The 14345-nt window shown below is 49.9% G+C and overlaps 1 protein-coding gene across 1 annotated transcript in view; it reads left to right on the forward strand.

Moving 5' to 3' along the window:
* The window catches only part of Sim2 (SIM bHLH transcription factor 2), a 42290-nt gene that overhangs the window by 1270 nt on the left and 26675 nt on the right, over positions 1–14345 (forward strand). Inside the window, exons 2-3 of the mRNA XM_021185166.2 lie at positions 8078–8160; positions 10909–10998. Of these exons, the coding sequence (XP_021040825.1) occupies positions 8078–8160; positions 10909–10998 (173 nt within the window). The remainder of the gene's footprint in view (positions 1–8077; positions 8161–10908; positions 10999–14345) is intronic.

Raw genomic sequence — 14345 nt, forward strand, 5'->3', positions numbered from 1 at the left:
TCTCTCTCTCTCTCTCTCTCTCTTTCTCTCTTCTTCTTCTTCTTCTTCTTCTTCTTCTTCTTCTTCTTCTTCTTCTTCTTCTTCTTCTTCTTCTCCTCCCGCTCTTTCTCCATTATAATTTTTTCCTTTCTCCTTATTTCTCTCTCGCCTCTGCTTTTGCTCCCTCCTACCCCATTTCTCTCATTTTCTGCTGGTGGACAAGGACTCACTGCTCTATCCTCTCGGAGCGGCTGGATGCACAGCAAGGCCCGCGCACCGCAGGCCGACGCTGAGGCTGAGTTTGTGAGCAGATTCGAGTGAGAGACTCATATATCGTTTTCCCTAACTCGCCTCCCTTTGCTCTGGGAAACGATGATATGGACAGGAGGACAAGAAACTGGATAAGCTCGGACACTGCGGTTAAGAGAAAAGGGATTATTTCAATAGTGGCGGGTGGGCCTGAGTGTAACATTTCAGGATTTAAAAGCGCTACAGCGGGCAATTGTCACCGGGCCGCAGCTCTCTTGTGGACGCCGGTTTGTAGGAAATAGCGGCCTGCTGGGTGGACACGCTCCAGCGGGTGATGGGCGGCTGGGTCAGGCAACGCAGTCAATCAGGTCTGGGGTCTGAGGCTGGAGCTGGGGCTGAGGGATTCTGACATTGTCAGAAAGCACCGGGTTCCGAGGCCTGTTGTCTCCAGCACCTCCAGGCTTTAGGGCTGGTAGTGCAGAGCAGGCCTCTTGGAAAGCCAGCGCCGCGGAAGGAAGACAGAGATTTGGAGAGTCGTTGCTCTGGTGGCGACAGGTGTCCCTCGGCCACAGGGCTTCTCCACCAGTGCTGTTGCGCTGGGTCAGTAAGCCCCCTCTGCGGCTGCCTCCCACGGCCTGTGTTTACTTTGTCTGAGTCTTAGCTGAATTTTCCTCCACCACAGTGGTGAAGCTCCGCTGTCTGGTCCGCGGGTGCCAGCCTCCAGTCCCGGAGGGGCCGAGAGTAAGCGCCGGCGAACTTAGAGCACCGGGGAGCTGAGTAGCCAGAGGCCGTGGCTCGGTCTCTGCCCCCCAGGCCCACTTCGGGAGGGCCCTGCTCCAGCACCCTGCGGTCCTAAAGCATACCCAGCTGGGCCCAAGGAAAGTTCCTCGGGATTTCTCCCCCTGTGCTGAAAGTTCTTGGTCCCGGCTCCCTGCTGTCAGGACCCCTGAGTCTGAGAAGGAGAGGTGATTTGCTGCTGTCTGAAGTTTCCGTGGAAGGTTAAAATATGGAATTGGGTTTTATAACAGCAGCAACTTTTCGTTGGTTTCTTTTCCACCGGGAAGAGTGGTGTTAGCCGATGTTCTGCAAGGAGCCTTCCTATCCGCTTGCTACAAAATAGGCTTCGAGATCAGGCCTCCTGCCTTGAGGAGGTTTTAAAACCCTCCTGGGTTTTAAAAATAAAAATTATCAGAAGAGTAAACGGTATGTTGTCAGTTATTTCAAACAAACCAGAGATTAACTGGCGGGGGAGGACTGCGGGTAAAGGACTAAGTAAGCTAGTCTTGTTTGGGAGCTAGCCAGCAAACACTACTAAGCCCCAGGACACTGCTGTGTATAGCACAGTAGCCATTTAAATAAGCTCTCAGTCTGGTGCGTATAAGAAGGCACTTGGCTGCGTGGTTCTTGCGGGAATGGGCCTTCTGTGGGCACTGCCCTGAGCAAGCGTCCCCAGTGCATTGCTCAGACGCTGCCCAATTGGGAGGTGGGGGAGGGCACCTCTGCTTCATAGAAGGTGACTCTAAAGCTTGATACTCCTTGAAGGGGTCAGCCTGGTACCATTTAGCTCTAGAAATGGCTCCGAAATTGTGAGGCCAGCAAAAGGAAGGAGGCAATGCCTTAACTCCCTTCCTAGCAATGCTGTCACAGGAATGCAGTCGGAGAAAGGGTAGCCTAGGGTGTAAGGAACTCACTGCTCACTCACTCTGCGTGGTGGCACCCGTTCCTGTGCTGTCTGGGGCAGTCTTTGTCTTTGGAAGTAGCTCTGTTATGCAAAATAATGTACTCCCTTCTCCAGAGGTGTTCTTCTTGTAATTGATTTAACCTGTTTGGGGGAAACCAGGGTCAGGGTCAGCTGAGGACTGCTGCTTTGAAGTCAAACCAAAACCATGGCTCTCAGGGTCTTAGTGGCCAGTACTGGATACCGGCAGGATCCTTTTAGATCAGTTCTTCCACACAAGTCGAAAAGATTCTGAGCAAGAATCTACCCGCTAAATACAATTTTTGCCTTGAGCAAGGGTGTTTACTGGGTAAGGAAGAATCTAGAAGAGCAGCGTGGGACTTTGGAAGTGGGAAGAATGAATGCCTCAGAGCAGTGGGGTCTCTGTGCCGCCACCTTTAATGCAGTTCCTCATGCTGTGGTGAACCCCAACCATGAAATTATTTTCATTGCTACTTCATAACTGTAATTTTGATACTGCTATGAATCGTGACCCACAAGTGAAGAACCGCTGGGCTACCGCTGCCGCAGTGGAACCCTTCCTAGCTGGGAAATGTGAAGCCAAAGGCGGACAAGCCAACCAACCATTCAGCTTATGCTGTAACTGCGTGGCAGGCGGTAACGGTATGGTATGGCAGGCAATGATGAATGCCTATACTCCAGCAGTACAGAGACCAGGAGAAAGAGAAACTGGAAAGGGTCAGGCAGCGAGGTGTCCTGCAGCTTGGGGAATACCTCCAGTTATTTCTGGGGGCTTGAAGACAATTCTGCCTTCTGTAAAACAGGCTCGTTGAGTACTCAGTATTTGCACAGCATTGTTGTGGATGCAGGTGAGAAAAAAGCCAAGGAATCTTGCAACGGAAAGGGAACACCACTTTGTTGTTGTGCGCAGAAACACCTGAATAGCAAGGGTAGAGGGGCAACTGTCTGGTGTCTAAAGACCTCTCCTTTCTATCTCTGTTTTCTTTCCAGTGCTAAACTAATATGGGGTGGAGGGGGCATCTCATCAAGGCTGGCTTTGTAACAAGGGCTAGAGATAGGGAAGAGCAGGGCTCACGTCAGTGGGGTAAACAGAGCTGCGGCATAGCCTGAGTTGTCTTAGGTCATGTGCTCCGGCTTCTGGAGGAGATTTTCAATATGGGGCAGATAGAGGTGGCTGATTTCTGGGAGCCAGAGTCATCCCTGCTGTAGAGTCCACCAATCCACCTCCTCCAAGAGAGACCCAATGAGCTTCCCCTTAGTAAGCATTCTTCCTCTGGACCCTGGCAGGAGAGACTGGCCCAAGGCTAGCTCAGGATCAGGAGTCTCCATTCCTGCCTTCTTTTCATGTGGGAAGGGGAGAGGCATAGGTGCCTATCCCAATGTACTTAAGAGAAAGCAACACACACACACACACACACACACACACACACACACACACACACACACAGAGGGGGGGGGAGGTGATGTTCAAAGTCTGAATTTTACCAAAACCAAATTCTTTGGATTTTAAATTCAGTTGCACATACACACCCTCACCTCTGTCAAAATACCCACAGGCAATGGACTTAGGTCATGCTTTCTCAAAATGATTTGATTTCAATCAAGTCTTTGGCGAGGACACTCTTGCCCTATGCCTATGCGCACACACCCATCTGTCTTTACAACCATTTCTTTATTCCCACTTTGAGGCCTGAAGCTCCCAGGTCAGTCCAGCCATGGTCTGCTATGCAGCCCCTGGCTTTGGAGCAGGAGAGACAGTCTGGCACTGCAGACTGGGAATGCAGCTCACAGAAAGAGAGCTTCCCCTATGGACTCTGGGCTCTGCCAGGTAGCTTTCTTCTGGGCACTACTGGTGGGTACCACACTTAAACTAGGGCTAAGTATTTATTCAGCCTTGGAGGTTGCTATCTCAGGGGTCTTTGGCCCTGGGGTCAGAGTGTGCACACTCTTGCCTGTGGTGGGACACCCAAAGCTCAAAGCCAACCCCTTACTTGTCCCAGCAACCCAGGAGGAGGTCTTCCTACTCATCACCCACCATCAGCATCTCTTGACCTGCTGATTTGAAATGGGCGTGGGTGCCAGGAAAGGGCTTTTCAGAGACCTGGGAGAGAGCAGAAAGACTCTAAGGTAGGGACACTGGAGCACTGGAGAGGAAGGACTAGCTGTGGTCTCTCCAGGGGAACAAGCCAGAGGGCCAGAGCTCAAGCCTCACCATTATAACCCTGAGGAGGCTATAGCCCTTTTGGCCACCAAGCCCTAAGGATTCTGCGGGCACCGTACGTGTGTGTGTGTGTGTGTGTGTGTGTGTCTGTGTGTGTGTGTGTGTGTGTGTGTGTGTGTGAGAGAGAGAGAGAGAGAGAGAGAGAGAGAGAGAGAGAGAGAGAACAGATCCATGTGGGTAGATACTGTGGGGGTGCTGGCTCCTGTAGCAGACCTGTGTGAAGAAAATCAAGCAGCCAGCTCCTCACCCCCACCTGTTCTGAAAGGCTTGGTTTGCAATCTGGACAGTCTCAGTGGCCTGGAACCAGCTTGAAGCTGCCTTCTCCAGGAACATGGCCTCTTTCCCCGCTCTACAAGACTGCTATTTGGGGAAGGGGAGGACCAGGGACATTAGATGCAGTAATGGCTTAGAAGCTCTCCCCCTGGTGCTGCCCACCTTGGTTCTCCCTAACTTAGTCCCAAGAAGATGAGGTTTAAAGTTGAGCAGATTAGAGGTCTTGGGATGGCCTGAAGGCCAAGATTTATGAGATGCCAGGGATGAGGTAGGAGGGTTGTGTGTGTTGGGGGGGGGGCAGGAGAACAGATCTCTGATGTAGAAAGAAGGCCCCCTAACTGGGTTTTATACTCTCTTCTGTCTTTGGCAGGGTGGGGGCCAGACAGTCCCCTCCATAGAAGGAGGGAGGTGTTAATTCCATTAAATTTCTCAAGGCCTTTTTGGGGAGTCTCTATGTCACCACTTTTTAGACGCCCAGTGAGAGAGGGTGGGTGTGGAGCCCCACAGTGTTCACCAGTGCCCAGGCCTTAATTTGATCAGGACCTATCTCCTCTTCCTGGTCACAATGAGTCTTCTTGTTGGTACAGCGGTGTGTGCAAACCCAGGGTCCTTGCATCTGAGTTGCAAGTGGGCAGCCAGCCTCTGAAAGTCTGTTCTAAATGTCTTGTTTTGTAGTTCAGTGCTTGTGTTTTATGGTTTGCATCTGGAGGTACCCCCAAGAACCTGGCTGAGACCCTCATTCTTGCTCATGAGTCCTTTGTTGACCAACTGACCAAAGGGCCAAGAGAGGAGGGACCATCTTTAGCTTCTTGATGTTGGTGGTCTGCTAAGCTTTAGCTGAAGGGCAGGCAATATGGAGACAAGTGCTGACCCCAGGATGTCAGAAGAAGCCACTAGAAATGGGCACCTGGACTTGGCTCCCTCCCCAGCGGTCTCAGAAATTTCTCCCTAGGGTTTTTCCATGCAACCTGGTCTTCTACCTGGGGGCTCCTGGCTTCTCCAGGAGAGGACAGCAGTTGGGGAACCCAATCTTAAGACTGAGAAACTGCAGGTGAGGGTGGGAGGTTCCCTCCCAGGAGAGGAGCAGGTTTAGGGTACAGTGAAATGGACCGCCATTAACTATGAACCCTGGAGGCACCCTCACTTTTCAAATAAATACATAAATCCCTTGGTTAGGTCTAAATAAGGGCCATTTACCTGGTGCCTCAGTTTTCAGTGGTATACTATCATTTTCCAGGACTGGGATTCTTCTTTTCATGACAAACCTTCCTTATTCCACCCCTAAGTACAACCCAAAGTATACTTTTACGGGCTGAGTGAAAATACCTCTCCCACAGCGGTTCCTAATGGATCCGCTGGCAGAGCCATTACCCGGGATGAGGTGACTGGGGCTGGGGCGGGGGGGGGGGGATTGTCCCGTGCAGCTCAGCCACCTCCTGCCAGATTCAAAAGGGGCACGTTTTCAAGAAGTTACAGGAAAAGAATAGTGAGGTACAAAAACATCCGGGTATTTGAATTATACCGAAAAGAGTCCTATGCGCCATGGGCTCCGCTGTTGTGGAGTCAAGACATCCAGGGGTTTTCCAGGAAGTGGACAGAGGCTTCTGTGGGGGAGATCACTCTGAAATGGGAAGAGTCCCCAAAGACTCTGGGAAAAGTCAGTAACGTTGAGGAGAAAGAGAAGCAACTTTCATAGTCAGGGATGGCTCTCTGGCCAGAGGACCACCCAAACCCAGGCAGGCCGGGGAGATGGGAGGGGACAGTCGCCAGGGGACACATCTGTCCATTTTCAGAAACTAAGTTTCCTGGATCCTTACTAAATTCGTTCTTCTCTGTGAACCTCTGGAGGTTGTATACCTCCATTCTTCCAGTGGCTGTTTCGATGGGGATAAAGATCGGATACCCCAGCTTTCCTCTCCACAAAACAAAGTAACTAGCCTGAAGCAAATGGTGCTCTGGGGGGATTAGTGTGCGATGCTTGGAGGGGAGGGGATACAAAACCACCCTTGCTCACAGGCGGAGGCAGAGGGGCCAGGGAGAATGAGCTACGACTTTGCCTGGCACTGGAGGAATTGTGTAAATAGCCACTTCTCTCTGGGAGCAGAAATTAGAGGTCACCCCTTTTTCAGTTCTCAGGAAGCCTGGACTGTACTTCAGGAGGATCAGAGGCCACACGTCAGCAGCGACTCTTAAGGAACCCACTTAAACCTGTCCATATTGAGGGGTTTTGTAGTCACAAGGTTTGCTAAGGCTGGCCAGGGTGTGTGCTTAGAGTGTCCAGCCTTATCCAGATGCCCCTGGCCTGTGGTCCCACACGGGCAAGTAGAGATTTGACCTTGCTTGCAGTTCCCCAGAGGACCGACTGGGCAAGAGCGTTTCCGGTATGGGGCGAAGGCTCGAGCTCAGAGCTCCGCCTTCGAAGAGAGCAGAGGAAAGCCTCTACCTGCCCTTAGCAGCCGACCGTGGGGCGTGGGGAGAGGGAGACTCGGGAAGGGCCTGGCTCTCTTTTCCTACGTGCACTCTGGGGTAGAAGGGAGATGGTGGGAAGCCTCAGCTCTTAAAGGATCCCCTGTAGGTGGAGGGGATGGGGAGAACAGGCAAGTGCCCAGAAAAGCCAACCAAGTGAACTTGGAACCCTGGGATTGAAAAGGACCCGGTTCCGGGAGAAACTGTAAGCTCCCAGAAGACAGGGTCACAGGACCTGATGATTATCTTTGCGGGCTGCGCTCGATGGGAGTGGGAAGAGGGCGGCAGCGCAGATCCTCGGGGGAGTATTTACGGGTCAAATCGATACCCCGTTTGGCTTCCAGGATGGCCAATTTTAAAGCAGATAAGATTACGTTGTGGCATTTCAAATAAAACAGCAATTTCAGAAGCATGAACACGTGAGCGACCCTCAGGAGCAATGGGCCCGACTGGGCTTGGGATGCACGGGGGATGGGAACCCCAGAATTGTGGGCCCGAAGGAAGTTTGTCTTCGGGTTGTTGTTGGTGGTGGTGATGGTGGTGTGTGCGTGTGTGTGTGTGTGCGTGTGTGTGTGTGTGTGTGTGTGTGTGTGTGTGTGTGTCGTATAGGGGTATGAGGGTGTATACAGATTTTCTTGAGATGGGATGTCTCTGTGGCCCTGGTTATCTGAACTCACTCTTGGACCCACCTGGCCTCAAACTCAGAGAATCTGACTTTGTCTCCCCCCACNTGGGAACCCCAGAATTGTGGGCCCGAAGGAAGTTCAGGAAGGGGTTGTTGTTGGTGGTGGTGATGGTGGTGTGTGCGTGTGTGTGTGTGTGTGCGTGTGTGTGTGTGTGTGTGTGTGTGTGTGTGTGTTTGCCGTGTACGTGTGTGAGTGTGTGTATTCTTTTTTTTGAGATGGGATGTCTCTGTGGCCCTGGTTATCTGAACTCACTCTTGGACCCACCTGGCCTCAAACTCAGAGAATCTGACTTTGTCTCCCCCCACTTTAGTGCTAGGATTAAAGGCATGCTATACCTCCTCAGCTGTGGGCATTCAGGTTTACGCAGGGGGACAGGGAGTGCGGGTAGAGGTCGGAGCTGAGGGCGCACAGGCTCGGGGTGGGTGGATTTCCACATGCCTGGCCTGGAGCCCTTGCTTCGATAGGTGCTGCAATTAAATTATTTGCCTTATTCTCTTGTCCCAGGTCTAGGAGACGCGTGGGGACAGCCGAGCAGGACAGGGCCTCTGGACAGCGTGGCCAAAGAGCTGGGATCCCATTTGCTGCAGGTAGAACCACGAGATAACTGTGAGAAGGGTTCCCCTGCGGCGCCTCCACGCCGCAGAGGTGGGGGGGGGGGACCGGGAACCGGAGCGCAGGGATCTGGGAGTGCCTCTGGTCCGAAAAGACCAGGACCCAGGCATGAATCTTAAAAATCCAGATTGTAGTGTCATGCCAGCGCTATCCACCGCCTGTACCCCTCCAGTACCAGTGTTTAATCAAAGACACACGACGCCCAGAGCGGGGCTAAGTCCTTGGCACTTTTGCTTCGCTCGGTGACAGACCTAGACGGGTCACCGTCGGGGAGACAGAGCTGAATTGATGGCCATCCGGCTTGCAAGCAGAGAGCTCCGGCTCTCTAGCTTTGCGGGGAGGGGGGTAGGGGAGGGGAGTTGAGGTAGCCGAAGCAGAATCCTCGCCTGTCCTTGCTCCTCAACCCCACCCTACCATCGCTTCTTTTCAAAACTTTTCCACCTCGCTGCACGCCCCAGCGCTTCCCATTTTATTCTGAGAGGGAAATTGAAGACAAGGAAGTTGTAAATAACATCCACGAGGTCGCAGCCAGAATTGGTCCAGTTCTGTGACCCATATCAATAACTCAAATACGGGGTGTTCTCAGGCATTGGGTTTCCCCAGCCTCTATCACTATGTCGACTTCAGGGTTGCGGTTGTAGCTGGGCAGCTCTGGAGCCCGCGGCCACTTCCACATCAGCCCCTGGGGTAGCTGAGGACAGCGCCTCCTCCCTCCCATCTCAAATGCTGGCCTCAGAATCCTGTCAAGGGTGCGATTCAGTCCCCGCACTCCTGTCATTTGTCTCTGCCACCAAAAAATGCCCACTGGTGGCTATTTTGCATTTCCTTCCTCTATTTTGTGTTTTTAAAAAGTTCGCGGAAAGCCCTAATGGCTTAGGTGGGAGAGTCAGCGACCAGCAAACAACAACAAATCCCCCAGATCTTTGAACAGCTTTGCCACAAACCCAGGGTATAGCCTTTAAACTACACATCCTGGGTGGGGGTGGGGTGGGGTGGGAGGGCGGCATTTGAAGCCTTAGCGAACTTTGTAGCAGACTTGGAGAGTGGTAGCCACGAGCCTGCGCACTCCACGGTCGCAGCCAGGAGCCGGCTGTTTTTTCCGTATTTCAACCCCCTTCATATAGTGACATTCATGTCAGGGAGAAACCCGGTGGGTAGTGTGAATGCCCTAGATGTCTTCGAAGTCGGTAATTCCTTAGTTGGTGACACTCCACACTTCCTTTGAGAACAGATTTTTGTTTGTTTGTTTGTTTGTTTGTTTAAGCTACTGCTGGCAACTTTCAATTTTTAATCGTAACTTTTAAAATTTCCACTCATTTCCTTAGATACAGTGAGAGATCCACTTGTTATTTCTTAAACGAACTTCGAGCCCAGCATTCAGATTAAAACGCCAGAAATTGATTTTTATTTTTCATATTTGAAATGTCACCGATTCCATTAGGAAAAATACAACATGGCTGAGTTGAAAACGGAGAAAGGTTTTTAAAAGAGATTTTTTTTTTTTAACCCATAGTGTAAGGAAGGTAGTGACAGGTTAGAAGGCAAAGGATTTGGGTAGCAAACTTCGATTCAGCGGAAGGTTAAGGATATCTTTACATTTTATTTTTCCTTCACTTTTTTGACCATTCCATGCCTTTAAGGGAGTGGGTTTTTTTTTTTTTCTTTTAAGAAACCCAACAGTAACCTGGTTTCAATTACATGCTGTAAAAATAGTATTCATAGCCAGAAATTAATTTGGGATATTTTTATGGGTGTACAATTGAATGCTGTATGAAGCTTTTAGCAACTTTATTGTCCCCCTCCCTTTAAAGTTCCTGATCTTAAAATATGGATGAGTAAATACAGTATTAGGTTTTTCTTCTCAAAAATATTTAGTCTTTTTTTTTTTTCCCCCTTGATGGTGCGGTTGTTATTCTCTTTCTTGTCTGGATTGCTTTTTACAATCTCACGTTATCTCTGGAAGGGCTAGCCAGCTTAGACAGAAATCAGAATTTCATTGGGTTCGTTTGCATTTTTCAGAAGTCGATAGTCTTTTCCTCTTGACGTTGGCAAAGGTCATTTGATCCCTTTCAAAGTCTAAATGCTTGACTCTAGACACGGTCTGGTAGAATAATCGGACATTTTGTTTTATTTCCTCGGGAATGGCAATGGTAGGAATTTATTATTCTAACGGTACTTAGGGGTAACTAGAAAACCGTGGCAAATAAAGGGTTGGTCCTAGTGGTATAAGCCACTGCCAGTTCCCACATTAAGTGGCCTGTGGAGCGGTAGGTGCTCCCCTAAGAACCATAGAATGCCAGATTCGGATTCGTTCTAAGTGCTAAATAGGGCCAAACAATAAAGCCACGGCTGGGCTGCGTTCAAGCTGAGTGGGTTAGGACTTCCCCAATGCTTTGCGTGGTCTCTGTACTCTGGATGTGAGATTGTTTTAAAAGTGCGTTGAAAGCGTTTGAGAGCCTGGCTTGGGGATCAGGCTCTGAGCATTGTTACCTGCAATCCTTAGGGCCCTGGACTTTTAGTCTCTCCTGTAACAAATATGCACACATAAAGTTTTGTCTCAGGGCCCCAGGCAGGCTAAGCAAACACCCTCCCCCAAAGCACTTACCCCCCACCCCCAGCCCTTCTCATTTTAATGGACTCCTCCAGTCCAGAGTCTTCTGGTTGCTGGATTCACTGCGAGATGTCTAACTGCAGTCTCTCACACTGCTTCTTTCTCTTTACAGACTCTAGATGGATTTGTGTTCGTGGTGGCCTCTGATGGCAAAATCATGTATATATCTGAGACCGCTTCTGTCCATTTAGGCTTGTCCCAGGTAGGTACTGTCTAATTCCACGGACCATTGAAATATTAAATGTTAACAGTCTTGATGGCGTCGCCCAACCTGTTTGCGCATGCTTTTATGAACGAGGATAATGTACACTCGTGAAGCCCCCTCTGTGGGCTTCCCTCGACTTACATTTCTACTTTCTTTTTTCCTTTGAGGTTATTGTCAGTATGTCTCAGCTGTGGTCAGCTCTGTTCCAAGATCACTTTTTACAGTCTTTTAAAAATCAGATTTCCTGATCTGTCATTTAGTAATGTCAGGTGGTACCAAAAAGAGCTTTCCTAAGGGGGACCTTTCTATCCGTGTTCACTGTCTGCCTGTGGTACCCGACATTGCTGTGGATCAAGAGGCAAGCGCTCTTTCAACCTGGGTTTTGTGTAGCACGTGCCCTGGCAGGTTAAAAGGGCAGGGTGGGCTCATGGGCTGTTCCCGTGTAATTCAGGGTCATTTTTCCTGAGCCCCCCCCCCCCAATTCGGTGGTTGCTTCAGTAAGCATTTTACATTCTGTGACAGAACGTCATAAAATCCAGCTCACTACTGTTTGCAAGGTCCTGATTTCTTCAGAACTTTTCCAGAGTGCCATTTCTTAGAAGAAGAGCTGAGCTCAGTTTGTCTGTCCCCAGAGGGTTTGCTAGGGGGCTAAAGGCACATCTGGCCAGGGAGAGGCTGAAAGGTCACTCCTATTCACTCCACCCGTGGCTCGTGGTCACAAGGCACATCGAAAACCCTTGTTCTCTGAAGGATTTCAAGTGTGTTTAATGTGTCTGAGGACTCCACCCCTCACTGCCTCTTTTGCCCCACGTCCCTATGACCTTTCCCACATTCCTGCCTCTCTTGTTTTCTTTTGTGATCCACTGGGTTTAACTGGGGGCTTCTGTGTGACTGCTGGCCTGAAGCTACTCACTGGAGCCTAGCGGACTCGCCACTCACCAGGGAGTAGACAGGCAAAGGCAAGGACTGTCTGTGATCAGTAACCAATAGCAGGGCACCGGGGAGGGGTGGGGCCTCCAAGCCCCTCCCTCACCCGTGCCTGTAGTCCAGCCTGGCTATAGGTTGATGGGCCTGTTCCATGCAGATCCAGCACAAAGGCATTTTATAGCGGCAAACACAGCTACTATGAGCTCTGGATTGCAGTTGTGCATCATCCAGAAGATGGGTTCACAGACTTTCTTCATCTTCTGCCTCTTTCACGGTGCTCCGGGCCCTTAGAGGAGGTGGTGGAAGTGTCCCGGTTTAGAACTGGAAACTCAATGTTACTTCTTCTCTTGAGCTGCCATGAGTCTGCACAGTCTCAGCCACCACCCTCCCAGTGCAAAGTGATGTTCTCCGACTAAGTCGGAGAGGAACATGTGTTTGTTTATGTTTTTGTTTTTTTCCAGACAGGGTTTATCTATATAGCCCTGGCTGTCCTGAAACTCACTTTGTAGACCAGGCTGGCCTCGAACTCAGAAATCCTCCTGCCTCTGCCTCCCAAGTGCTGGGATTAAAGGCATGCGCCACCACTGCCGGGCCACAGTTTTTACATAGGTAGGAACTAAATGTTGTTCTACATTATGAATGGTCAGTGTGGCCGATGGTGGAAGATACTGGAATTAGCGATATAAACATGGAGAGACTGCTCTGAGAGACACCCTAGGACTCTGAGCTGCAAGCTTCTTCCTGTAGTTAAGCAAAAATGAGGCTTCTCACTTCCCAATTTCCCTCCCTCCCTCTCTTCCTCCACTCCCCTCCCCTCCCCTTCCCCTCTTCCTCCTCCTCTCTTCTTTCTTAAAATAAGATCAGCTCTTCTGAATACAATTCACTGAGGCTTAGCTCTTGTACCTACTTGACTCATAGGATTGACACACTTGTAAGACTGGAAATACTGTTGACAACGTGAGATTTACTAGTCTACAGGGCTGGGAGCAGAGCTCAGACTTAGAGCAGTAAATGCACTAGTCCTCAAAACAGGAAAGAGAAAGGGAGGGGAGGCAGGGAGGGAGGGAGGAAGAGAGGGTGTAGGAGAGGGAGAGGGAGGCTGTACCTATAACCACGTTTCCATGGTTATAGTTCTATGAATTTCTAGATCATCATATGCAGAAAGCCAGGGCCCTTTAGCTGTACCCAGACTGGTTTATCGTAACTCTTGACTTGATCTGTGCACAAATGACCTTGATCAGGTGATTTTTCGCCTCCATTTGTGATCCGCAAAAACCACCGCAACAGCATTATAAATGTTCCAAAACACTTCATGCACTTTTAGGTTGATCAATCAGCAACGTTTAAAGTATTAAAGTCCCTATTGTTGGATATTCAACTTAGATCTGAGCTTCCTAGCAGTCAAAACAAATCAATTTTACAGTTTTCACTGTCTAGTTAAACAGGCATTTCATGTCCCGGAACCATAGTTTAAATAATAAAGTAAGGCCTCCAACTCTCTCTCAAGGCATGGATTGAACAGCCACCTTGTACCTTATTAGCATCTGAACCCACGCTAGAGCCTTGGGTGGATACCTGCTGGGACTTGCAGGTTATTTGGAATGTGGTGGCTCACCCTAGGTCCTGGGGGAAGCCTAGGATACCCACTGCTTCCAGTAGATGACTTGGTCCACCAGGCAGCGCCTCCTGGTCATTTTTCCTCTTTCCATGTGAGAAATAGGGTGGATTGACTATGAACACTCTAATTAAGAACGACCAAATCATGGGCTAGGTGACAGATCTGAGCCCTGCTCCTGATTAACTCCGCTGAAGAAAAGCTAGGCAACCTCACGAGCTGTGTATCACGTTTCCTTTTGATCAGGCCCAGAAATAAAACTTGGTAGCATCACTTTTGAAAGGGGAGAGGGACCACATGCTACTATGTTGCAAGAAGGCTGTTAGGAGGAATACCTTTTGATTCTGCATCCCCTGAAGAAAGATGGATTAAATAGAGTGAAGCTAAACCAACTGTGTAGAACAACTGGTTTCTTCCTGATTTCTAAGTGAGGCTGTGAGCCCCAGTCAGCAATGTTTAAAACACAGTAACTCTGCTGCTGCTGCAGCCTCTGCTACTGGGGATCTCCTTGCTGATGTCTGGGGATCCCTGGTGAGCTGTTTAAATAAGCAACAACAAAATTTTTTCCCCAAACCCATCTCTTCTCATGATTAACGCCCCAGAGGGGAGGGAAAGCCAGGCAGATCTGCACTGTATAGAACGAGAAGTATTGCATGGGATTCCAAGCCAACTACTCTTTAAAAACATGTTTTGCCTGCTGGGCCGTAGTGAGACATACCTTTAATCCCAGCACTCAGACAAAGGCTGGAGAATCTCTAAGTTCTGGGCCAGCCTGGGCCAAGACAGCCAGAGCTACACTGAG

Source organism: Mus caroli, chromosome 16 (assembly GCF_900094665.2).
Source record: "Mus caroli chromosome 16, CAROLI_EIJ_v1.1, whole genome shotgun sequence".
In the NCBI taxonomy this organism is placed as follows: Eukaryota; Metazoa; Chordata; class Mammalia; order Rodentia; family Muridae; genus Mus; species Mus caroli.